The sequence below is a fragment of the Mesoplodon densirostris genome, chromosome 16 (genome assembly GCF_025265405.1).
Source record: "Mesoplodon densirostris isolate mMesDen1 chromosome 16, mMesDen1 primary haplotype, whole genome shotgun sequence".
NCBI lineage: Eukaryota > Metazoa > Chordata > Mammalia > Artiodactyla > Ziphiidae > Mesoplodon > Mesoplodon densirostris.
The window spans coordinates 45,127,037-45,150,936 of record NC_082676.1 but is presented as its reverse complement, the minus strand read 5'-3'; the positions used below and the strand labels follow the sequence as shown (position 1 = coordinate 45,150,936).

At 55.8% G+C, this 23,900-nt stretch overlaps 3 protein-coding genes across 6 annotated transcripts; 2 read left to right on the top strand and 1 right to left on the bottom strand.

The window, feature by feature from the left end:
• Positions 1–6,770: 6,770 nt before the first annotated feature.
• On the top strand, positions 6,771–11,212 carry DOC2A (double C2 domain alpha). The gene is made up of 11 exons (XM_060120585.1): positions 6,771–6,802; positions 7,487–7,764; positions 8,124–8,203; positions 8,424–8,498; positions 8,629–8,738; positions 10,016–10,142; positions 10,224–10,283; positions 10,358–10,521; positions 10,652–10,733; positions 10,823–10,919; positions 11,008–11,212. Exons 2-11 carry the CDS (start codon positions 7,500–7,502, stop codon positions 11,151–11,153), a joined length of 1,206 nt encoding a protein of 401 aa, XP_059976568.1. The 5' UTR covers positions 6,771–6,802; positions 7,487–7,499; the 3' UTR covers positions 11,154–11,212.
• INO80E (INO80 complex subunit E) lies at positions 10,727–20,923 on the bottom strand. 4 transcript variants are annotated; one of them, XM_060120589.1, is made up of 8 exons: positions 20,026–20,923; positions 19,798–19,868; positions 19,532–19,584; positions 16,638–16,716; positions 16,426–16,537; positions 15,931–16,047; positions 12,719–12,811; positions 12,065–12,145 (listed from the first exon to the last, which is right to left on the bottom strand). In XM_060120589.1, exons 1-7 carry the CDS (start codon positions 20,104–20,106, stop codon positions 12,740–12,742), a joined length of 585 nt encoding a protein of 194 aa, XP_059976572.1. In that variant the 5' UTR covers positions 20,107–20,923; the 3' UTR covers positions 12,065–12,145; positions 12,719–12,739. The 4 variants fall into 4 exon arrangements, with proteins under 4 accessions (XP_059976570.1, XP_059976571.1, XP_059976569.1 ...); XM_060120587.1 differs by lacking the exon at positions 12,719–12,811 and having other exon boundaries at positions 10,727–12,145; positions 15,931–15,996; positions 20,026–20,922; XM_060120586.1 differs by lacking the exon at positions 12,719–12,811 and having other exon boundaries at positions 10,728–12,145; positions 20,026–20,919.
• On the top strand, positions 20,287–23,514 carry HIRIP3 (HIRA interacting protein 3). The gene is made up of 7 exons (XM_060120584.1): positions 20,287–20,894; positions 20,972–21,092; positions 21,213–21,327; positions 21,567–22,588; positions 22,690–22,858; positions 22,942–23,040; positions 23,127–23,514. The coding sequence occupies exons 1-7, from the start codon at positions 20,830–20,832 to the stop codon at positions 23,288–23,290; spliced, it is 1,755 nt and encodes a 584-aa protein (XP_059976567.1). The 5' UTR covers positions 20,287–20,829; the 3' UTR covers positions 23,291–23,514.
• Positions 23,515–23,900: the final 386 nt, after the last annotated feature.

The window sequence follows — 23,900 nt, the reverse complement described above, 5'->3', positions numbered from 1 at the left end:
CCAGTGGCTAAGAATTAGCTCCCTTCTGATTGGCAGGTGGGCCTATCACATATGTGTCCCGCCCCACCCAAGCCCAAGGACACTTCAGGGTCTCCTTGGTTTTATTACACAGTTGCCTATTCAGCAGCCTCTGACAGTCCCAGTTCCATGACATGCCCCACGCCAGGCATGTGTCTGTGGCGTGTATGAGGTCCTCTGTCCAATGGAAGGAGGCTCCTTCCTCCACTGGATTCGTACCCCTCATCTTTCCGATCCTCAGGGACTACCCAACCATTCTCCTCACAGCAACCCTGGGAGGTACTTGTTAGGGTCAGCTTCTACTTCCTAAACAAGGAAAAGGCGCAAAAAGAAAAAAAGGTTGGGGGCGGGGAAGAGGAGACAGACTAACATCTATGGGGCCTCCTGCAGGACTGGCTCTCGTGGGCCTCTTTTCCCTGCACTTATCTCTTCTAAGAAAGAGGAAGTGATTTACCCAATGACACAGGCATGTGAGGGGCAGCAGGGACTCAACCTGGTTCCTGGCTCTGGCCCAGGGCTCCCTCCCCAAGTCTGCATGCAGCTGCCCTTGGGGGCTTAGCTGGGAGACGGGGTCCTGGGAGAAGGGGTCTAGAGCCTTTAGCCTTTGGAGTGGATTTGGCAGTTTCCTCCATTGCCTCAAAAGAACACTGCTGTCCTCTCTACCAGAAAAGGTCCTTTGCGACAGCCTTCTGTTTCAGGCCATCCTGGATAACCCCGTGGTGAAGCTGGGCCTGCCCAACCCTAAAGCCTTACTAGCATTTGAAGACATGCTCGAGAACACTCTGAGCAGCACCCAGTGGATGAACGACCCCGAGACGGGCCCAGTCATGCTGCAGATCTCCCTCATTTTCCAGACCCTGAACCGCACGTAGGCCGCGTGCTCCAGCCTCCGGGCCCAGGAGGGGGGCCTCTTACTTCCCAGAAGAGGGCTGGGAAGAGCGGGCAGACCCTGGGGTGCCCCTGGGCTGGGGAGTGGAGAAGGGCAGGCCGGAGGGGGCCCCACCCTGGGTGTTGGGCACCCGGGCCACACTCGTGCTTGGATCTTCCTGCTGAAAAACCTCTGTGGCGGCAGCGTGCTCGGCCGTGCCTCTAGCCTCTGACAGTGTTTACAGACAAGGTCGTCAACCCGGGCAGGTGTCACCTCCCTTCAGTGTCCCTCTGGGCTCTTGAAACGCTACATGAATTGACCTGTAGGCGCTGCTTGTAGAGTCCACTTGTTATTTGAAAGATGGCATGTTTCAATCCAAAGTGTTAACGTCAAGGGTACTAACTTAACTAGAACATGCAGACGACTTTTCTTTAATAAATAAATTCCCCTTTTCCAAAAAAAAAAAAAGAAAAGGCCCTTTGGACACAAGCAGTGAATTATCCATTCATTTATTCATCCAACCATTAAATAAATGTATTGAGCCCCTGTTATGTGCTGGGCTCCATTTATGGCTTAGATAGAAATCACCAGGGCATGGTCTCTGCCCGCGGGGACCACAGGGGAGAGAACTCAGGGATGCACATCGTTAAGAGTATAGACAGGGCTTCCCTGGTGGCACAGTGGTTGAGAGTCCGCCTGCCGATGCAGGGGACAGGGGTTCATGCCCCAGTCTGGGAGGATCCCACGTGCCGTGGAGCGGCTGGGCCCGTGAGCCATGGCCACTGAGCCTGAGCGTCTGGAGCCTGTGCTCTGCAGCGGGAGAGGTCACAACAGTGAGAGGCCCACATACCGCAAAAAAAAAAAAAAAAAAAAAAAGCGTATAGACAGACAATCCCTAAGGGGCTGTCTACACTTGCTGTCATCGCTCCCTCACCTTTAGTGTATTCTTCAAACCCTTCAGACCTGGCTTTGTTCCTCCCACTCCACTGAAGCCACTTTGGCCAGGTCTGCCAATGACCCCATAACTTGCCACATCTAACGATTACTTCTGTCATCTAACGGTTTGTTCTGTCTCTCAGCATCCCTGCCTCCAGGCATGGGGGCCACACTCACCAGTTTTCTCGACTCCTCCTCCTCTGAGCTGCTCAGGCTTGGACCTTCTCTTTTCTATCTATACCCTCTCTCCCTAGGTGATCTCATCCAGTCTCATGGCTTTAAATACCATCTATATGCTGGTGACTCACAAATGCATATTTCCAGCCCAGCCCTCTCCTCTCCTCCAGACTCCCCTACCCAACTTCCTGCTTCATGGCTCTGTATGTCCAAAAACATCTCAAACTCAATAGATCCCAAATGGAGCTCTTGATTCTCCTATCTCAAACCTGCGCCCTCTTTCCCTCGCAGCAAATGGGCTCACTATTCCTCTAGATGCTCTGCTCAACACAAAAACCTAGGAATCGTCTCAAACCCCTCCCTATTTCTCTCCTGACAAACCCATAATCAAGACCTGTTGGCTGGGACTTCCCTGGAGGTCCAGTGGTTAACACTCCATGCCTCCACTGCAGGGGGCACGGGTTCGATCCCTGGTCAGGGAACTAAGATCCCACATGCCACGTGCGGTCAAAAAAAAAAAAAAAAAAAAAAAGACCTGTTGGCTCATCTCCAACCTAAATCTCAAATCCATCCACTTCCCTTCCCCTCCAGTGCCGCCCCGACCCCCTCTCATTCAAGCCAACCCTATGTCTCCTCTGGCTTATTGCAACGACCTACGGACTGCTTGATCTCTATTCCCTCTTCCCCCAGCGAGAACAAAGCAGAACACGTGGATCCACTACTTAAAACCCTCCAGTGGCTTCCCTTGGCTCCTGTGTTATTTTGAACTTCTTACCCTGATCTGCGAGACTCTTGCCTACCTACCCACCTCGGGTTTTCCCAAGTTTCCCTTCCTCAGCACACCCCAGCCTTTGCACACACCTCTGCCTAGGACGCTCTTGCCCCAACTTGACCCAGTAATTCCTCCTCATCTTCCAGGTCTCAGCTGAGATGACACTTCCCCTGGGAAGTGAACCTGAGTTTTCTGACCATCCCCTGTCACCGCATCAGTCTGATTGCACTGGAGTTGTCTGTATTTGTCTGTCTCCCCTACAAGCCTGTGAAGCCAGAGATCATTGACCTTGGACATAGCCGTAGCACAGTATAGAATAAGTATTCAATAAATACTTATTGGCTTAATGGATGGATGAAAAGCCTTTCCACCTCTGGACAAACCAGGGCTCAAAACTGTCTGTATTTTCCCCTGCAACTGGCTGGAACTCCAGCCTCATCCTTGCCTTCCTGCAACAAGGCTTTCTGGAGGTGAGCTGCTGGGCCTGAGCTAAACCCCAGGAGAAGAAAGCAGTACAGGAAGCAGGGCTGGGCTTCTTGCCCAGCTCGCCCCTCCTTTTACTGCAGGCCCAGGTCTGCCTCTCCCCAAACCCACCTGCTCCTGGACGGTGTCTCCCTTAGTCTTGCCTCCTCCTTTCTTATACTGGAGAACCTCAGAGGAAACCTAATTGTTGCCTTTATCTAAAAAAAGATATTATTTTAGTGTATTCTTTTGAGTAGGTAACATATGCACATGGTACAAAATAAATCCTCTTCCTGTCCTCCCCTGCCTCACAGCAGCCTCCTCAGAGGTCACCATAGTTACCACTTTCTTGTGCAGCCTTCCAGGAATAATTTATGCACAAATAAACATATATAAGCGCTCTTTTTTTTTTATGGCAGCATTCCATTCATGCTCCTCCTTATCTTAGTTTTTTCAGTTACCATGAGATTGTGAAGATGATTCTGTACAAGTACATAAAGGGCCTCTTTCTTTGTCATGGCTGCATGTTATTTCACTGTATGAAATTCTCATAACTGATTGAACCAGTCGTGGACATTTAGGTTGTTTCCAGTCTTTTGCCATTGAAGACATGCTGCAGTTAATAGCCTTGAACTTCCATTATTTTGCTCATGGGCCAAATCCTAGAAGTGGATTTTTTGGATCAAAGAGTCTGACAGTGGCTATGTAACTGAAAGTGGGGTCCGGCTGCTTGCTGCGCAAGAGCCAATAAAGGAGCAAGGTTGGTGCAAAGGAAAGTTTGCTTTATTTTGGATGCTGGCAACCTGTGGGGAGGGTGGACTCCTATCCAAAGGGCGACTCCCCCCCACTGCAAATCAGTGGGCAAGAGCTTTTATAGACGGAGGGAGGGGGCTACATGCAGGAACAGCACAGTCAGCTCTGACAGTCATGTTGAAATTTGTCCTGCGGTGGTCTGATCAGTGTCATCTTGATTGTTTTAAGTACAGTTAGCCTTTAGTTCCGGGGTTGATTGTTCCCATTTCTTGGAGGCCAGTTCTTGGAATTGTGGGAGCTTATGTCATGGCTACAGTCTGGTCATCATGTAGTTAACTTCTTCCACCTGGTGCGGGTTTCAGTATCTACAAGACAGCTCACTGGAGATGGCTCAATATTATCTATAGCCCTTGAGAAGGAACTAAGGGTCCTTAACTATGCTTAATGACTAAACTATTATTATTTAGTCTTGCTGGACTGTTTTCCTTTGTTTCTGCATTTTCTCACTTCTCTGATTAAACGTATTCTTTGTTTATTTATTTATTTATTTTAAAATTTATTTTTGGCTGTATTGGGTCTTTGTTGCTGCGCCGCGGGCTTTTCCCTAGTTGTGGCGAGCGGGGGCTACTCTTTGTTGCGGAGCACGGGCTTCTCATTGCGGTGGCTTCTCATTGAGGAGCACGGGCTCTAGGCGCAAGGGCTTCAGTAGTTGCGGCACGCAGGCTCAGTAATTGTGGCTCGCGGGCTCTAGAGCGCAGGCTCAGTAGTTGTGGCCCACGGGCTTAGTTACTCCGCGGCACGTGGGATCTTCCCGGACCAGGGCTCGAACCCGTGTCCCCTGCATTGGCAGGTGGATTCTTAACCACTGCGCCACCAGGGAAGCCCTAAACTTATTGTTTGGCTAAAGTTTTCCCACAGACAAAAGGCAGGCTGAGGACACGGAGGGGCTAAGACCATAGGGTCCTGCTCCGTTTCAGCTACCGAGGTGGTGCCCATTTACTCACAGCCTCACCAACACTGTGGTTAACATTTGCTTTGAATTTCACCATTTGATGGGTGACAAGTGGTATCTCAGCATAGTTTGGTTTTACATTTCTCTTACTTTAAAAAAATTGGCGTAAAAATCCACATATGAATGAATAGTTATATCTTAGCCGTTTTCAGGCACAAAGTTCAGCAATGTTAAGTATATTCACATTGCTATGCAACCTAAAATCACAATATTTAGTGATGCCAAACTAGTGCCAGGCCTAGCATGCGGCAGCCTCTGCTCCCCAGTAGTGGGGGAGACAGAAATGGAAACAGACGTGACAAACCAGCACCACCAGGGCTGAGGCTGCGACAGCACTGGAAGCTGGGGGCTGCGCTGGGGGTGGGGAGATGTTCCAGTAAGTCTCTTAGGAAGAGGGGGTCCGGGATGACCCCTGAAGAAAGGAAAGATCTTCCAGGCTGAGGAACTTGTATGAGCAAAGGTGCACAGGTGTGAGAGATCCAGGTGTGTTCCGGGAACCGCAAGTAATGGTCCTGAGAGCCAGCAAGATGAGCACGGGGGATGAGATTAGAGAAGTCAGGGTCTTGGGCTGAAGGGCCTTGAAGGTCACTGTGAGGACTTTGTCATTGGGGGCTGGCAAGTTTTGGACAACGGAGAGCCAAGATCAAAGGCTGGAGTTAGACCAACAGGCAGGTGGCAGGGCTCAGGTGAGAGACAGCAGAGAGGGGAGGAAGGCCTGCAGGGCTCTGAGGCATTCAGAGCGAAACCCCACGCTCCGCTCCACCTGAGGGTCAACTGGAGATGGGAGGGTGAGGGAAGGCGGATTCCCAAAGGAGATGCCATCCCTGAGAAGGGGACTTGGACCCTCGGGGGCTGGGTTGGGTCACAGGAGAGAAGCCTGAACAACTAAAGGAAGGAGGCGTGGGGGGAAGCCACAGCCTCAGGCCTCAGACTCTCAGGTTTCCCAGCCAGGGTCCGAGACCCCGAGATTTCAAACCAGGGACCGCAGGCGGATCAGACCCCCTTCCCCAGCCCGCTCCTGGGTCACTGCGGATCTCTAAGCCCCGCCCCCACAGGCCCCGCCCCTACGGATATTTGGTAGGGGAGGGCCAGACACCCCGCCCCCTCCTCCAAACGCTCTCTGCGGGGGAGGGGCATAAGGACGCGCGAGGTAGGGGGCGGGGAAGGAGGAGGAGCCGGCGTCGCCACGGCAACTAGGCCGGTGGTCTGCACTGGAGACCCGGGAGAGAAGCTAGGAGAGAGGGGCGGAGGGAGGCTCCGCCGGCTCGGCGCGGGGGCGGCGCGGGGAGGAGTTGGGGAACACCGGGCAGTTCTCACTGTGGGTTCCTGGCGGCGCAGGGAACCCGTGTGTCTGCGAGCGTGTGTGTGCGAAGTTCTCCAGGGTGAGTGTGCCAGCGCGTGTCTGGGTTTGTGCATGACTGTGGTGTGTGCACGTGGGCACAGGCGTGTGCGCGGGAGTGCCCGTGCAAGATGCGTGTGCCAGCCTGCCCGTGAATGTGTGTGCACCCGTGTGCGCTCCTAAGTGTGCCCGGGCGGGCGCCGGCGGGAGAGTCCCGCCCCCTCCCCAGCCTCCGTCCGCCCCTCCCCGCCCCGCGCCGCCTGCGCCGGCTGCATCCTCGCCTCCACCTCGCTCACCCCCACCCCCTCCTCCCCGCACTTTCTCCTGCTCTCCCTCCCTCTCGGCTCAGACTGCCGGACTCGGCGCTCTTCTCGCCGGCCGCCCTGGGAATCGCCGGCTGCCACCGCCCAGCTCGCACCCGCTGGCCCCCCAGTGCTTGGGCACCTGTTGGAGGCGCAGAGACAGGTGCAGGGGGCTGGGCTGCCGGGGGCGAGAGGGTGAGGGTGAGTGTGTGTTAGCCTGTGTGTGCCCCTGGGGGTGTTTAGCTCTCCGAAGGCTGTAATTTCTTGCTCCTCTGGAGAGCCAGTTTCAGGAGGAGGCATCTGAGGCAGGGGTCCTCACCTTGGGTGGCAGCGGATGGGGGGCCCAGGCAGGCGGGCAGATCCTGGGGCTGAACGAAGGGACAGTGGGAAGTGAAAACCTAAGAGGTGGGTGACCCCCAGACCAGACAAGCGCCTGGTGCAGAAGGATAGTCAAAGCCTCAGAGAGACAGAGGAGGAGGCCTAGGGGGCAGCTTCAGGGGTAGGCAGGGCCCAGGGCAGACAGAAGCCCAGAATGAGGGGCTGGCACTGGGAAGAGGACAGAGGGACAATCTAGAGGAAGGTGGGCAAGGCTGAGGTGGAGCCAGGACCTATCTGGGGGGAGTGGGCTGGCAGCCCAGCCCCGTGGAGCACAGCTTGGGGTCTGGAGGGCCCAGGCCTTCTGCCTGCCCGTCAGCGGGCACAGGCTGCCCTCTCCCTCAGCACCTAGGAAGGGAGGCCAGTGAGGGCCCACAGACCCCGGCGGGTGCCGCCTGGCCCTCAGCCAGCAGACGGGTAGGTTTGAGAAGTCAGCCCCGGGCTCAAGCTCACTCGAACCTCCCTCCCGCAGCCAGGGGTGCTGCATGAGGGGCCGCAGGGGCGACCGCATGACCATCAACATCCAAGAGCACATGGCCATCAACGTGTGCCCGGGGCCCATCCGGCCCATCCGCCAGATCTCTGACTACTTCCCCCGCCGGGGACCAGGACCTGAAGGAGGTGGCGGGGGCTTCGGAGAGGCCCCTGCTCATCTGGGCCCCCTGGCCCTGGCACCCCCTACAGCCCTCCTTGGGGCCACCACGCCCGAAGATGGAGCTGAGGTGGACAGCTATGACTCGGATGATACCAGTGAGTCTGTGGGCTTGAAGGGCCCAGGGTGCTAATGGGGGCCTCCAGGCTTGTGGGAAGGGGATGGGGCCCTGCTGGGGGTGGGGAGGCGGCGGGCACCGCCACCACAGCTGCAGTCAGAGTGGAGATTACAGGTTCAGCTAGGCTCAATATTCAATATTTCTGCTGAGGCACTCAACCACCCACAGAGCACCAGTTGCAGCCCAGCCAGGGACCCAGACGTGCACACACAAGCAGGCTGACAGGCACAGACACGCACAAACCTTCACAGCTGGCACACGTAGCAGGCCTGCCCACCTGTCTCTCACACACACCTGTCTTTACACACGGACTCAGGTTGCCTCTTCCCTCTTCTCCAGCCGCCCTGGGCACGCTGGAGTTTGACCTTCTCTACGACCAGGCTTCCTGCACTCTGCACTGTAGGATCCTCAGGGCCAAGGTGGGTACTCCCTGCCCCCCGAGAGCCCCGGCCCTGTTTGCCTCCTACCCTGAGAGGGGTGCGTTTCCATCCTCCCTTCCCTTCCCCAGGCCTGACTCCTGCTCCTCTCCCAGCACCCATCTTGGCTCTCCAGCCCCCAAGGGTCCACACTGCAGAGAGAGAGGGAGGGAGGGTGGGCAGGCTGCAAACTCACAGCTCTCTTCCCTCCCCTCATCCCTAGGGCCTCAAGCCCATGGATTTCAACGGCCTGGCCGACCCCTACGTCAAGCTGCACCTGCTGCCTGGAGCCTGCAAGGTAACGGCCTCCCCCTACCCTCGCCCCCCAGCCTGACCCAGCTTGTGGGTCTGCCCCCAACCTTCGTCTGCCTCCAGCCTCTGTGGGTCTGGGGGACATGTACTGTGAACACTTCGTCCCCACACCTAAGGCCAATAAGCTAAAAACTAAGACTCTGAGGAACACGCTGAATCCCGTGTGGAATGAGGACCTGACGTACAGCGGAATCACAGATGATGACATCACCCACAAGGTGCTCAGGTGAGGGGTCCGTCCTCCCGGTTACCAACGAGTCCAGCTCAGCACCTCCTTGGGGACAGCTGTCATTGGAACCTTCTTTGGTTGGTCGACCCACCTCCCATTAAGCCCTCGGATGCTGTAGAACCATCAGTGGCTCCCTGTCCCCTTCGGGAGCAGGCCAGAATGTTCCCCTGGGTTCCTGCCCTCCAAATAGCTCCTACTGCTCCTCCAACAGAGGACCGCCCTCTTGCGACTGGTCGGATTCCTGTCTCCTGACCTTTGCCTGTCGTGTCTTTTCCTGCTTCCTCTCTCTGCCGGCCTAAATCCCACTCATCATTTGAGGCTTTGCCTTCTCCTGCAATCTCTCCCTGCTCACTGAGACCCCTTCTCAGAGCCCCTGACTTAAGTCAGACCGGTGCAGCAGAGGTCTGCCCATTCTGCTGCCCGTGTCTCCCTAACATCTCTAAGGAGTGGACAGAAATGGGAATGAGGCTTAGGGAGGTTAAGTGACTTGCTCAAGGTCATGCGGTTGCTAGGTGGCGGAGCTGGGAATTGAACACCTCTGCATGACACAACTGCTCGAGAGTGTCACAGCAGAAGCCAGGGAAAGGGGCTGCAGACCTAGACGGATGGAAGTAAAAGCAATAATCTCTTAATTGCTGGGTTCATGAGTCTCTCCCAGGCTGGCTCCCTGCTCCACACAGGAAAGGACAAGGGCTCTAGGGGGAGGTATGCGCTCCTGGTCCGACTCCTTCAGGCCCTTCTAGCTCTTACATCCTAGACCCGTGACCCACATCCACCAGTGCACACCCTCTGCATGTTCAGTTGGATCCTGTCCCCAGGCCTGAACGGTGTGTGTGTGTGTGTGTGTGTGTGTGTGTGTGTGTGTGTGTGTGTGTGTGTGTGTGTGTGTGTGTGTGTGTGTGTGTGTGTGTGTGTGTGTGTGTGTGTGTGTGTGTGTGTGTGTGTGTGTGTGTGTGTGTGTGTGTGTGTTTTCCCAAGATTTGTGAGGGCTTCCTCAAGGAGCTGAGCAGGTCCTAATGGGCCAGGGACAGCCTGGGCAGCTGGAAAGGGAGGTGCAGAGGAACAGGGCAAATCAAAGCATCCTCCCCCAGCTCCGGGCCTGGTGCTCCCCACACAGCCCTGAGGCAGCCCATGTTACAAGTGAGGTGTAGAGTATTTAGGGTAGAGCTGGGACCAGCCTCGAAGTGTTCAGACATCAGTCGGAGGACCTTTCTCCCAAACTGGAGTGGGGCTCAGGTACCCCAGGGGGCCTTGACCCTGCAGTTCCCTACCAGGATCTCCGTCTGTGACGAAGACAAGCTGAGCCACAACGAGTTCATCGGGGAGATCCGTGTACCCCTCCGCCGCCTCAAGCCTTCACAGAAGAAGCATTTTAACATCTGCCTTGAGCACCAGGTCCCGGTCTGTGCGGGGCTGCGGGGTACCACGGGAAGGGGGCCCTGGGGAGATCAGGTTTCCAGAACTTTCTCTCTGCCCTCTCAGCTGGCTTCACCCTCTTCCATGTCTGTGGCGCTGAGGGGCATCTCCTGTTACCTGAAGGAGGTGAGCCACCCACAGGGACTGCATCTGGGCGGGAGGTGGTGAGGGTGCCAGCTGACGCCCGCGTCTGCCGGCAGCTGGAGCAGGTGGAGCAGGGGCCTGGGCTGCTGGAAGAGCGCGGGCGCATCCTGCTGAGCCTCAGCTATAGTTCTCGGCGCCGCGGGCTGCTGGTGGGCATCGTGCGCTGTGCCCACCTGGCTGCCATGGACGTCAATGGCTACTCGGACCCCTACGTCAAGACGTGAGCCCTCGCCCTGCCCCGAGGCCCACCCTCCCCTCCCCAGGGACTTGCCACCAGCCCCATCCTCTTCTGGGCCTGGCCTGTCCCTGACTGATCTGCTCCCCCACCTGTCCCTCCTCCCCCGCGGCAGATACCTGAGGCCGGATGTGGATAAGAAATCCAAGCACAAAACATGTGTGAAGAAGAAGACTCTAAACCCGGAATTTAATGAGGTAAATGGGGCAGAGGCCAGAAATCGAGCGGGGCTGGGGCTGGGAGTGGGGGCTGCGCCTCATGGAAGGTGTCGCTTGCCCTGTCCCAGGAGTTCTTCTACGAGATGGAGCTCTCCACTCTGGCCAGCAAGACTCTGGAAGTCACAGTCTGGGACTATGACATTGGCAAATCCAACGACTTCATCGGTGAGGGAGGAGCCTGCTGGGTGGTGCTGATGGAGGGCAGCCCGGCAGTGAGCCCGGCCCTGATCTTGCCTGCCTCTACTGCTCCCAGGTGGCGTGGCCCTGGGGCCAGGCGCCCGGAGAGAGGCCCGGAAGCACTGGAGCGACTGTCTGCAGCAGCCGGACGCAGCCCTGGAGCGCTGGCACACCTTGACCAGCCAGTTGCCCCCAGCAGCCGGAGCCCTGCCCTCAGCCTGAGCAGGACAGTGGCTGCCCAGCACAGGACCCTTAGGGCTGGGCCCAGTAGGCAGCCTTCGCACGAGTGTGTTGCACGTTTACACGGGGTGGAGGCCCCACCCCGCACTACTTGTCTTGTTTCGTGAGCGTCTCCGTGACTGTGGGTCTGTCTTCTTGTGAGGGACTGTGGAGATCTATATTCACATATGCAAACTTCCTCCTGCCTGACTCGCTACAGCAGACAAATATGCAAACCACCCATCCAGAGCGCACCTGCAGGGGGGATCCCACAGTGCCCCTGCCCCAAGGACCCGGCTGCTGTTCCTCTCTCCTGCCTCTCCAGGCTGCCCGGCCCCCTCCCCTCCAGGGAGGAGGTCGGATTAGGGGGGGTTTGGAGGAGGAAGTTTCCAAAGATGAAAATGATACACAAAAAAAGAACCACTCCTTTAATGCAGAATCTTCATTAAAAAACACCACCACCGAGCCCTGTACAGCTGCCCTTTTAAGTGGGGGGCCACCGCAGGGTCTCTGCCTCTCTGAGAGGTGGCAGATGCTCCTGGCCACTCATTTAAATAACTGTCCCCTGGATTGGGCTGGGATGTGAAGGCAGGGCCCCTGCCCTCCCTGGAGAGGGCCCACCTTCCGGGGGACATTCATGCATGTTTACGCCTTTTCTGATTGTGTCAGTGGCCACAGCATGGCAACCGGGCGTCAATAAACGTCTCTGTGGAAGCTGGGGGCTCACGTGTGCTGACACAGAGGGCGCTGGGCAGGGGGTCGGGCAGAGGGGTTCACTCCGGGATGTCGATCACCAGGTCGTCATCCCCGTCCAGGGCGTCGTCCCCGCTGCCCGCGTCGCTGAACATCTGCCGAGGGACGGCGCTCAGGATCGTAGGGGGAGGCATCTTGGGTGGGGGCAGTGGGGCCAGGGCTGCCCCCACGCCGGCCCCAGAACCCCGGCCTGGGAAGGTCAGCGGCCCTCCCACGGGGCAGTCGGGGGGTCCTACCGCCATCTGCAGCAGTGGGGAGAAACACAGGGAGGGCCTATCAGGGAGGCACTGGGACCTCCAGGAGGCTGGCACTGCCCCGTAAGACAGTTCCAGGGGATGGGGAAGGGGGCAAAGGCTCATTCAAGGGGTAGTGGACACAGCCAGACCAGCCACGGCTGGAATCAGGGAGCCTGCCCCACCTCAGCCCTGCAGAGTCTCACACCAGCAAGTGTGTGGGGGTGAGGGGTGGTGATGGAAGTGCTGATGAGGGTGGCGGTGGAGGGAGTCTCACAGGAAACCAGGAGGGAAAGGCTGGGCCCTGCCCTTGCCAGTAAGGCACTGTGGCTGCCCCTGGGATAGCAGCCAGAGCCAGAGCCAGAGCCAGCCTGGAGTGCCTGCCTGCCCGCCTCCAGGCACCTCCAATACCACCTGCCACACTGGCCTCCTCTCCCTCCTGAGAGGCTCACTGGTTCGGTGGAAGGTGTCAAAGGTCTTCACCCCCTGCCATGGGAGGCTTCTACCTCTTGTATCTGGGAGGGGCCCCTCTTTGGGATCCCCACAGCCACCGGCCTAGGCCAGGCCCTCCTCTCAGCTCACCTGGGCTACAGGACCAGCTTCCTAACTGGACTCCCTGCCTTCAGCCTCTCCAAGATCCAGCTCCTCCTCCGCACTGCAGTCAGAGTAAGCTCTCTAAAACACAAACCTGAGTGTGTCACTCCTCTACTCGGCCTCCGGCTCCTCGTTGCACTCAGGACAGGCACTGCCTGAGAACACGCCAGTCCTTCCACCTGGACTGTCCTTTTCTATTTGTCAAAGGTCCTGCCTTGTGCTCTGAGGCTGGGAAGTGGCCTCTGTCCTGCCCAGCCCTCCAGCCCCACCCCTGCCAGGTCCTTCTGAATCCTTCCCAGAGCTCTGTGGGCCTCCTGCTTTGCCTGTGGGCACAAACTGAGCACCTACTATGTGCCAGGTGACTTCCATTAATGATCTCTCACCATTCCGACCACCCTGGAAGGGAGGAGAGGTCATCAGCCAGAGGAGGAAACGGAGGCTTGGAAATGGAGGTTTGAAAGCACAGGCCTGCCAGGTCCCCACCAGGCAGAGTCCAGTCTGGCCCTGGGTGGGGAGATGGCAGTGGTCTTCACAGTGGCCCTTCTGATTGCCTTAACACATTCGGGCCCCTGTGGCCTACTCTCTGCTTCTCAAGGCGGGCCCCTCAACGCCGCTGTTCCTAGGGTGGCATGGAGGGCCAGAGTGGGTTTGTAGACAGACAGGAAGCCCAGCTCTGAACAGCGCCCTTGCACCCAGTATCAGGCACTCACGTGCACACACGGGAGCAGATGCGCACGCACGACTGAAAAGGCTGGCGGCATGACTGTCCCCCTCCTCGGGCCACCACCTTTTGATTACCTACCCGAGGCCCCATGTCCTACCCCTGCTTGGACTGACTTCATGGCCTCCTCAGCGTGACCCACGGTAGCGAATGCTTATCTGTGGCGTACTAGGGACAAGGCACTGGGCTAAGTGTTTTCTCTCTCTTAACTCATTTTATCCTCACAACGACCCCACAGAACAGAGAAGCAAGTGGAGGCTCCGAGAGTTAAATGATGCGCCCAAGTCGCATGGCGAGTGCGTGGAGGAAACTCAGCTAAAATGGGTGAGGCCCAGGCTCCTGACTGACCTGCTTCAGTCTTCACAGCGTCCCCTCCCCTCTCCTCACACCACCACACCCAGAAACTTCAGGGACCCCCACTCTCCTCACAGGACACCCAGCCTTCTATGACCTGACCCACCCTATCTTTGCTACGCTGTTCGCTCTCACCCCTCCGGCTCCAGCCCAAACACCACTTTTGCCGCGTCCCGCCTTCCTTCCACAACTGCCTCAGGCTGAATATCCAAATCTCACCCTGGGCTCAAATGTCACCTGTTCTTTGAGGCCATCCCTGATTTATCCCCTCCCCCATGCACCGCCATTGGTTTGGGCCCTTTCCCCCTGCCTGCCCCGAACTAGCTCCCTGACACGCCTCTGCATCTCGAGCCAGCACTTCAGAGCCCTGAACTGCCAAGCGCACACCACGCCGCACCTTCACGCTCGGCTCCAGGTTTCTCTGGCCCGTGCCTTCTCCACCAGTCCGCCCGGCCCAGGAAGCAGAACCCCTGCCAAGTAGCGTGAAGCAGGAGCTGAGCAGTATCGTCACCCATTATCTACTCATCTTCCAGGCTCAAGGGCCAAGGTCATGCGGGAGGAAGTGGCAGAGCTGGGGTTAAAACTCCAGAACCCACACTCCTAATCACCACAAGCAGGGCTCCCATTCCACTTCTGGCTCCAGAGTCTCGAGTCTACAGTTCACCCAACTTGAGAGCTGCCAGCCCGGTCCTTATTTCACTTTGACTCAGAGCTGGAAGGGCACTGTGCCTTCCGTGTCCTCATCTCTCCCGGGGCTCAGGGTGCAGAGACCTCTTCTCCTTGCCATCCACCTCCCTGCCCGTGACTTCCAAATACGCCCCCCGTGCGGCCCAGGCTCACGTTACCCAGTTGTCTCGTTGACATTTCCAGAGAGCATCTCAAGACATCCAAAGCCAAACTCACCTTCCTTCCCAAACCTGTTCCTCCCAATCCTCCCCGACTCAGAAAAGGGCCACTTCTTTGGCTGCTCAGGCCAAAACCCCTGGAGTCACCCTCAACGCCCCTCTCTCTCACAGCCCACACGGCTCTTCCTGGGGCTCATTCTTTGAAAGAGACCCATCACCCACTTTTCACCCGTCCCCCTTGCTGCCTGGTTGACTGCAGGAGCCTCCTCACTGGTCTCCCCACTTCCATCCTGACCCCCCACCCACCAGCCTATTCACTGCAGTGTCAAGCAATTTGCTTAACACGTCAATCAGATCAGACACCCCTCTGCCCCACCTTCTCCAGTGGCTCCCGTTTCACTCACAGTACCAGCCAAAAACTTCCCAACACCTCCGAGGCCCTCCACAGCCTTGCCCCCTCAGGTGCTGTTCTGACCTGCTCTCTGGTCACTCTCCCTCTCCCTCTCCTCCGACCACACTGGCCTCCTTCCTAGTCCTTGAAGAAGCCGAACACGTACCCACCCCCAGGGCCCCTGTGCTGGTTCTTCCTGAATGAAACACTTTGCAGAGAGCCAGAGGGCTTTGCTCATTTCCTTTAAGTCTCTGACCACCCCACTGTAAATATCAGCCCCATGTACTCTGGTGTTTTCCACGCTCTTTACCTGAATCTATCTTTCTACACTGTCACCTTTTTATCTTGCTTGTTTCCTGCCTACCTTCAAGAACGTGGGCTCCATGAAAGCAGGGATTTCTGTTTTGTTCGCTATTGTATCTGCAGCACCTAGCACGGTGCCTAGTACACAGCAGATGCTCCACAACACTTGCTGATTACACATGGTTTGATCACTCACTTTACAGACACACAATCTGAGACCTAGAGGGTCATGGTCACATGGTTTTTAAGTGGTGCAACCTTGACTTGATTCTAGACCCCACAACTCTGCCCCTCCTTGGGGGCTGCCTGGCAGTACAGAACACTTGTGAAAATGAGCCTGGCCCCCAGCCATCTTCACTCTGAGCTCCCCCAGCCTGGGCCTGCCCTGACTGGTCTCACAGGGAGCCTGTGAGCCAGGACTTCTGGGACCCGCCCCTCAGTGCCTAACCCTGGGCTGGGTCCCCATCAGCAGCAGCCCCAAATCAGCCCTTCGAAGTTCTCGGACAGGCCCCCAGCCGTCCTGAGCCTCCCTCAGGTGGCTGTCCTGCCATTCTGGCCCCTCCCTAACGTCCCCCAAACAGGGTACCTTGAGTTTCCGGGGCAGGCGGGGCCGTTTCTCCCGCTTGGGCCTCAGGGGGCTGGGCTCGGGCAGCTGCAGGGCCAGGTAGTCAGAAGGGAATGGGGGGTAGGTGGGGGAAGCCAGCTGCAGGCAGGAGTGAGGGGATGGAGATGGGAAATGGAGTGGATGGGGTGGGGGCAGAAGGAAGAAATGCAAACAGGAGGAAGAATGGAAAAACAAGAGATGGTGATGAGTGTGGCTCCTGAGAACAGACGGGAGGGGACAGCAGCAGGACTGTGTCCTGGGGTCTCCTCTCCTCAGTCACGCCTGTCCCCCGTTCCTACACCAGAGAGAAGTAGGCAGCCCCGACTCACACCCCTCCGAGGGACGCTTGCTGGCCACACCCAGACAGATGTTCTTGGTGCTGGGCTGGCTTCACCCTGAGGCCTGGACCCTCTGCCCAAATGATGCCCACCTTATTCCCAGGCATCTGACCATTTCCCACCCTTGACCCCAACTCACCGAGCTCAGGTATGGGGAGGGGGCCCCAGAGGCCTGAAGGGGAAACCCTGTTGAAGGAGGCAGGGAGAGGCTGGTGGGGGAGGGGGCACCCCCCAGCGGAGGGCTTCTCTTCCTGGAGAAAGGACAGGGGAGGGGGTCAGAGGCAAGAGGCAGCCCAGGTACCCTCTCCAACCCCCCCCACCCTCCAGGGAAGAATGATGGCTTCTTCTCACCTCTTAGGGACTGGCGTGTCCGACAACTTGGGTGTCCCCTCTGTCTCGCTGTTATCTGAAGATGCAGTGGCATCTGAGTCTGTGAGGGGGAGGGCTGGTAAGTAGTGGGTGGGAGTCCCGTCTACCCCAGAGGGGCATAATCTCAACTCTACGGAAGGGTTCTGGGGAATCTGAAGGGCACACAGGTGCTATTCTGGGGAGGCCCACAGCTTCCCCAGCTGCTTAAAATGTCCTTTATGACCTACTTCCTGCCTGGACTCCTCCACGGTAAACATACTGTCAAGCATTTTCTATGTGCCAGGCTCTGAACAGGTGCTTGACATTCACTGCCTCTCCTTGTCTTCAGAACTATCCAAGGAGGAAAGGGAAGACGTCACCTCCGCTTTTCAGATGCAGTCACGGAGGCTGAGAGAGGAAGGTGTTGGACTGGGACTTGAGCCCAGGCCTCCGACTCCTGACCATTTTATGCTATTCTCTCCTTATTCGCCTCTAAGCTGTCCAGCGCTTACCTCTGCCCCACTCCACATATGCAGGGTCCTGGTAATTTGCCCCCCAAGTCTCTCCTACCTTCACCCACTGCTCCCCATTCCAACTGTCATGAGGTCAGGTCACCACCATGTCAAAATTGCCTGCTAAGCAATCTCACCTCTCCTGCCACCCACTGTCCTCCCCAACCGCAGAACAACCTAAAACACAAAACTGATCATATCCTTCCCAATGCCTGGAAGCATTTGAAGTGCTTCTTAATATAGCCCCAACCCACCTTTCTGGTCTCCCAACCAAACTGTATTCTTCACATCACACCAACCTATTTTCTCAAAACCAAAATTCATTCCCCAGATTTGTGCCTCTATCTAGAAAGCCCATCATTCACTTAACAGATAACCATTTGCACGTAAAATATGCTATTCCCGATTTCTCTGCTCAGATAGATTCTTTAAGAAGCAGATTAAATGCCACCTCTCTGAGAAGTCTCCCAGAATCCCTCAGGCCCAGTTGATGGCTGACTCTTCCAGAACCCTCTACCCTCACTGGTCAGGGCTCTCCTCACTCTGCTAGGACGTGTCATATGTGGGTGTCTCCCTGACCACACTGTGGGCTTCTCCAGGAGATAAGTGGTGGCTTATGTCTCTGGCTCTTGTTTCTCAACTATATCCCACTCTGATCATAAACAGGCTGGGTTCCCTCAAGCCTCCTATCCTGAAGTCCCCCTCCAAAAGGAAGTTTAACTGAAAGACCTCCAGGAAGGAACACGAAGGCAATGAAAAGTTAGAGTGAAAGCCAAATGTTTTGCCATGACCTACATGAGTTGGCTCCTACCTACTTCTTTGACCTCATCTACTGTCTTCCTATAATATGTAAATAAATAGGTGTTGCATGTTCTAATAAAACATTATTTACAAAAACAAGCAATCTGGGGACTTTTCTGGTGGGGCAGTGGTTAAGAATCCGCTGGCCAATGCAGCGGGCATGGGTTCGATCCCTGGTCCGGGAAGATCCACATGCCGTGCAGCATCTAAGCCCGTGAGCCGCAACTACTGAAGCCCGCGCGCCTAGAGCCCGTGCTCCACACGCAACAAGAGAAGCCACCGCAATGAGAAGCCCGCGCACCGCAACAAAGAGTAGCCCCCACTCGCTGCAACTAGAGAAAGCCAGCGCGCAGCAATGAAGACCCAACGCAGCCATAAACAAACAAACAAACAAACAAATAAATAAAACAAAAACAAGCAACCTGGCTGTTTGCTGACCCTTGCTCTAGACACTATGGAGAGAGGTGATTGCGTGTGACATGGCTTATGAGAAAAACTGGGCCACAAAGGCCCACCTTAGGACTTTTTCAAATTGTGGGTATCAACCCAATAGTGGGTCACAAATTCAACTTATTGATTTACAACCAGCATTAAATGGAAAAAAAAAAAAGCAGTCTAAACAGTATCAGAACTGCACATAGGGCTCTTAACATTATTTCACTAAATTTTGTTTTATAAGCAAGTAAGTACGTGGGGGTTGGTCACGATATAAAATATATTATTGGTTATAAACCGTGCTCAAAAAAAGTCTGAGAACAGTGCTTTATGTGCTTCAGCCCTTCTCCTCAAAAAACCTGGTACGTTTTTACCTCAGGGAATCTGCATCTGTGACTCCCTCTGTGGGAAATCTCTCACTCATCTTCATATCTTCTTCTTACCTAGGTCCCAGCTCCAACATTACTTCCTGAAAAAAGCCTTTCTTGAATTCTTTATTAAGATGTTGCCTGCCATCTGCTTTTGTATGGTCTGTAAACTAAGAACGGCTTTTACATTTTTAAATGGTTGGGGGAAAAGAAACTCCAAAGAAAAATATTTCATGACGTGAAAGTTTTATGAAATTCAAATTTCAGTCTTCATAAATAAAGTTTTATTGAAACACAGCCATGCTCACTTATTTACACCTCACCTATTGCTGTTTCTGCACTACAAAGGCAGAGCTGTATAAGAGCAACAGAAATTGTACGTTCTGCAAAGCCTAAAATACTTATTACTTGGCCCTTTACAGAGAAAGTTTATCAACCCCCGTTCTACTCCAATCACTACCACGTAACCCTGATTTTCTTCCTCAAATCTAAAATTCTAGTTTATTTCTTTGCTTACTTACTACCCCCAACAAGAATACAAATTCCAAGAGGCTTTTATCCATCTTGGTTACCACTGTATCCTCTGTGCAAAGCTCATTGCCTGAAATACAGCAGATACTCACTCATACTTGAGTGAAAGAATAGTGAGGAGGAGGATAAGCGACTAGGCTTAAGAACCATTGGAGGCTGTATTGGCCTCCGAGGCCTAAAGGGAGGGCCCAGGAAGCTTGCTGGAGTGCCAGGAGCATGTCCTCCACCAATTTTTCATGACCTTGCTCACCAGAAGAGTCTTCATCCACGTTCTCGTACTGCAGAAGTCGGTCTAGGAGGAAACTGAGGGAAGGGGCGGAGAGAACCAGAGTGTTTATTCCCATCTCTGCAATGTTCTCCAGGGCCCTCGTCCCTTCCAGCTGGCCTGTTGGAGCCTCACAACAGCTCCGAGGCAGGCATCATGCATTTGTGGCCCATTCCAGGATGGGGTCCGAATGCAGATCCATAGGAGCCACATCACCCACTGGCCTCCCTCCTCCCCTCAACGTGTCTCACCTCTTGTCCCGGGACACCTTCAGCAATTTCCTCTGCGCCTTCCTCAGCTCCTCCTGGAAGCACTCGTGTTCCTGTATTACGGGCAAGGTGGGAGCTGAGCCAACGGTCGTCCGTAAACGGAGCCCGGACGCCGGCCACAGCTCACCCTACTCTCTTCACACAAAGGTAAACTGAAGTCCTACGGGCACCAGGCCTCACCCCCCACCGCCTTACCACCCCAGCACTCACGTAGATGAGGAATTTGAGCTTCCGCTTCAGGTTCCGGTATTTCTTCTTGTAGTCCACTTCGCCGTCAGCCGGCCCGTTCATGACCCGCCCCGAGAGAAGCGCCCCAGCACTGGCCGGGAGCCGGGCTACCCCGAGCCGGCTCAGCCCGGCCTCTCCCACCTCCACTTCCGGAGAGTCGGCAGGGCTGTGTCCGCTGGGACTACAACTCCCGGCGTGCCCCGCGCCCAGGGATCGGAACCACACCGGCAACCCTCCTGGGGAATACCGGGAAAGGAACGTTGCTTCCAGGGGATACGCTAAAAATGGCGCCGCGCCGACGCGATGATGTCACAAAGATGGCGGACGCTGGAGGGCACCCTTACTGATTCGAAATGTGCTTAGCGATTTGAAGCCACGAGAAGACATTCCTCCTGGGGTTCCTAGTCTCCTGGCGAGGACGCCCTTTTCCTTCCGTCTTTCAAAATCACAGATGCCTAGTTGCTGCCCGTGACCACGAACGGAGGCAGCGTCGCGGGTTGATTGTTACATCCAAAGGTGTAGCCGGTTCCCAATCGGTTTCTAACGAGAATTCTCCTTCAAAAGAGATTCGTTCTAAGAAAAGGAAGGAACCGCGAGACTCTCCAACTGCTCGGGGAAGGCAAGTTTTGTCTCGTAAAGTTCTGGGTCCAAGCGGCCCGTAACGGATACTCAACGGTCCTCCACCTCACGGCGCCACGATACTGCGCGTGCGAAAGCTCCTGTCAAACGCGTGGACGGAGGCCGAGAAGAAAAAAGGCGGGAGCCGCCAATATCAGGTGGAGCAAAATGGCTCGGGAGAATGAGATGCAGGAGTTCACCCGTAGCTTCTTCCAAGGCCGCCCGGACCTCAGGTGCACCGGAGGTTGGAGGCGGGGTTGTAAAGGGCAGGGGCGGGACGGGGACTCCGTCGTGACACGTGTTTCCGCAGCACGCTTACGCACTCCATCGTGCGGCGGAGGTTCTTGGCTCACGCGGGCCGCGACCACCTGGAACCCGAGGAGAAGCAGGCGCTGAAGCGGCTAGTGGAGGAGGAGCTGCTGAAGATGCAGGTGTGGGCCCGAGCCTGGGCCACCGCAGGGGAGGGGGTTGTGGCCGTGGAGGAGGGGCCTGAGAGCGGTGGGGCAGAACACAACCTTGGTACACGTGATGCTCTGTTGATGCACACACAGGTGGATGAAGCCGGTGGCAGGGAAAAGAGGCTCGACGTTGCCAAGAAGGCCAAGAGGTCTCCCATCCCCTGCCGTGACCCAGCGAGAAAAAGGTTCCGTTTCAATTCGGAGTCAGGTTAGTGCCTTGTGCATAGTTGGTTCATGCTAAAGGTATTTATTGTGCGTGTGTTATGTTCCAAGGCCTTAGGTGAGGGTGCGTGGCCCGTGAGTCAGGAACCAGGAACAGGGTGGACTGAGAGCTGTTTCCTACTGCCCTTCCCTCCATCAGAGCAGGATTCAAGGCAACCAATCCCAAGTGGAGGGAGAAGGGACAGGAGGAACCTGTCCCAACCTTCTCTTCTCTCCACATTCCAGAGCCCAGCTCTGCAGCCTCCAGTCCAGACTGCTTCAGCCTCCCAGCAAAGAATGGGATGGCAGCAGAAGTCAGTCCAGCCGAGGATGAGAATCCAAAGCGAGCCTCAAAGAAAGCAATTGAGAGCAGTGATGAGGAAGAACAGCAGAGGGACCTGACTGCAAAGATGGGATTAGAGAAGGAGGTGAAGGGGAGCAGTGAGGAGGAGGAAGAGGGCTCTGCCAGAAAGAGTAAGGTCTGGAAAGAAGAAAGCAGTGAGGAAGAGGAAGATGAGGAAAAGGAAGAGAAGGAGGAGGAGGAAAAGGAGTCCAAGGGCAGGACTAGGAAGAAGCCTGGGACAAAGAACAAGCAGGCACCAGGCAAGGCCTCAGCCAGTAGGAAACAGGCCAGGGAGGAGAGTGAAGACAGTGAGGAAAGTGCCCAGGGGCCAGGAAAGAAGGCAAAGGGAAAGAAAGGAGCTAAAAGCCACCAGGAAAGTGAAAAGGAGAGTGAGGAGGAGGAGACCCTAGCCAAGAAAAAAGAGAACAGAGAGGAAGAAGAGGATTGGAAACTCACAGCCCAGAGCAGTGGAGGTCAAAGGTCCTCCTCTCCGGAGGAGAGGAGCTGTAAGCAGAAAAGCAGGGCAGCAAGACTGCTGGGATACCCGGGGGACAGAGAGGAACAGAAGGGAAGATCAGCAGCAGGCAGCGGGGATAGCAGTGGGGAAGATGAAGAGCCCCTAGTGCAGAGGAAGAGCAAAGACAAGACCCAGTCGAAGGGTGGGAAAAGGCAGAGTGGAAGCAGTGAGGAGGATGGGGAAGACAGCTGGAGGAAGATGACACCAACTACTGGAAAGACAGCCAACGTGGGCAGTATCAATGGCGAGGCAAGTGACTCGGAGAAGGAGGTGAGTGACAGCGAGGCAGAGGGGACCCCCAAGAAGGAGAGGAAGAACCGCTCTTCCAAGAAGAGCTCCAAGAAAGGCAGGACACGAAGCTCCTCCTCCTCTTCCACAGATGGCAGTCCAGAACATAAAGGCAGGAAGGTGAGGGTTGAAGATGGGGTGGGAGGCTACCATCAAGGAAGAGGGAGACCCTGACTCAAGCCCAAGAGGCTTGGCCTTCAGCTGCTATCTTCCCTTGCCAGGCTGGCTCTGGTCGCCCTGGTGAGGACCACCCGTCTGTGATGAGGCTAAAGCGCTACATTCGGGCCTGTGGGGCTCATCGAAACTACAAGAAGCTGCTGGGCTCCTGCCGTTCACACAAGGAACGCCTGAGTGTTCTCCGGGCAGAGCTGGAAGCCCTGGGCATGAAAGGTGAGGCTGGGCGTGCCCTGGGGGCTGCAGGAGAAAGCCTTGGCTGCTGGGCAGGAGAGGACCACGAGCTTCTTCTGCCCCAGGTAACCCTTCCTTAGAGAAGTGTCGGGCCCTGAAGGAGCAGCGGGAAGAGGCAGCTGAGGTAGCCTCCTTGGACATTACCAACATCATCAGTGGTTCAGGTGAGGGGCTTCCTTCCACTCTCCAGGAGCAGATGGAGCATGGACTTTCTCAGAGCACTCATCTCCTGCTTTCTCCTCCCCTCTAGGCCGGCCACGCAGACGCACAGCCTGGAACCCTGCAGGAGAAGCAGCCCCACCGGGGGAACTATACCGCAGGACCCTGGACTCAGAGGAAGAGCGGCCCCGCCCCCCACCCCCAGACTGGTCACATATGCGTGGCATCATCAGCAGTGATGGCGAGAGCAACTGAGCTCCCCGTCCCCAGGACTTTCCACTTGTAGAAAGCATATATAGCATACCCACCCCCAACTCTGCCTGCAGAGCAGAAGCAGCTTTCTTCGGAGAAGACTCCCAGCTCCCAGGGACACAAGTTATTGGGATTCTACTTCTCAGCTTCACATTCCCAGTTTAAAGTGTTTACAGGGATTTATTTTTAAAGACTCAATAAAGGAGTGTTTGAATCACCTCATCAAAACTGGTCCCCCACTCTCACCCGCTGTACTTTGGTCCAGGAAGCTGAGGAGTAGCCACTGTCCCCTTGATCTGGTTCCCTTTAATTTCCCCCAGATTCTCCAAAGAAAGTCCCAGCCTCCTGACCCTGCCATCCAGTCTGCCACCAGGCTTAATTCAGAGTGTGGCTGCTTTCTCCAGCCTGACCAGTGGGCCCCTCTGACCACCCCGCTTTTATTTATTTACTTAGGCCACGCTGTGTGGCATGTGGGATCTTAGTTCCCCAATCAGGGATCAAACCCTTGCCCCCTGCAGTGGAAGCAGGGAGTCTTGATCACAGGACCACCAGGGAAGTCCCTGACCACCCTGCTTTTAGTCTGATAACCTAAAGCTTAGTTGGGAGGAAGATC

Coding starts and splice junctions, on each gene's coding strand:
- DOC2A (XM_060120585.1), top strand. CDS start 7,500: ATGAGGGGCCGCAGGGGCGACCGCATGACCATCAACATCCAAGAGCAC. Junction 10,143..10,223: donor GCCTTGAGCACCAGGTCCCG/GTCTGTGCGGGG, acceptor CTGCCCTCTCAG/CTGGCTTCACCCTCTTCCAT. Junction 10,920..11,007: donor CAAATCCAACGACTTCATCG/GTGAGGGAGGAG, acceptor TACTGCTCCCAG/GTGGCGTGGCCCTGGGGCCA.
- HIRIP3 (XM_060120584.1), top strand. CDS start 20,830: ATGGCTCGGGAGAATGAGATGCAGGAGTTCACCCGTAGCTTCTTCCAA. Junction 20,895..20,971: donor CAAGGCCGCCCGGACCTCAG/GTGCACCGGAGG, acceptor GTGTTTCCGCAG/CACGCTTACGCACTCCATCG. Junction 21,093..21,212: donor AGGAGCTGCTGAAGATGCAG/GTGTGGGCCCGA, acceptor ATGCACACACAG/GTGGATGAAGCCGGTGGCAG.
- INO80E (XM_060120586.1), bottom strand. CDS start 20,106: ATGAACGGGCCGGCTGACGGCGAAGTGGACTACAAGAAGAAATACCGG. Junction 19,869..20,025: donor AGCTCAAATTCCTCATCTAC/GTGAGTGCTGGG, acceptor CCCGTAATACAG/GAACACGAGTGCTTCCAGGA. Junction 16,538..16,637: donor GACACGCCAGTCCCTAAGAG/GTGAGAAGAAGC, acceptor TCCTTTCTCCAG/GAAGAGAAGCCCTCCGCTGG.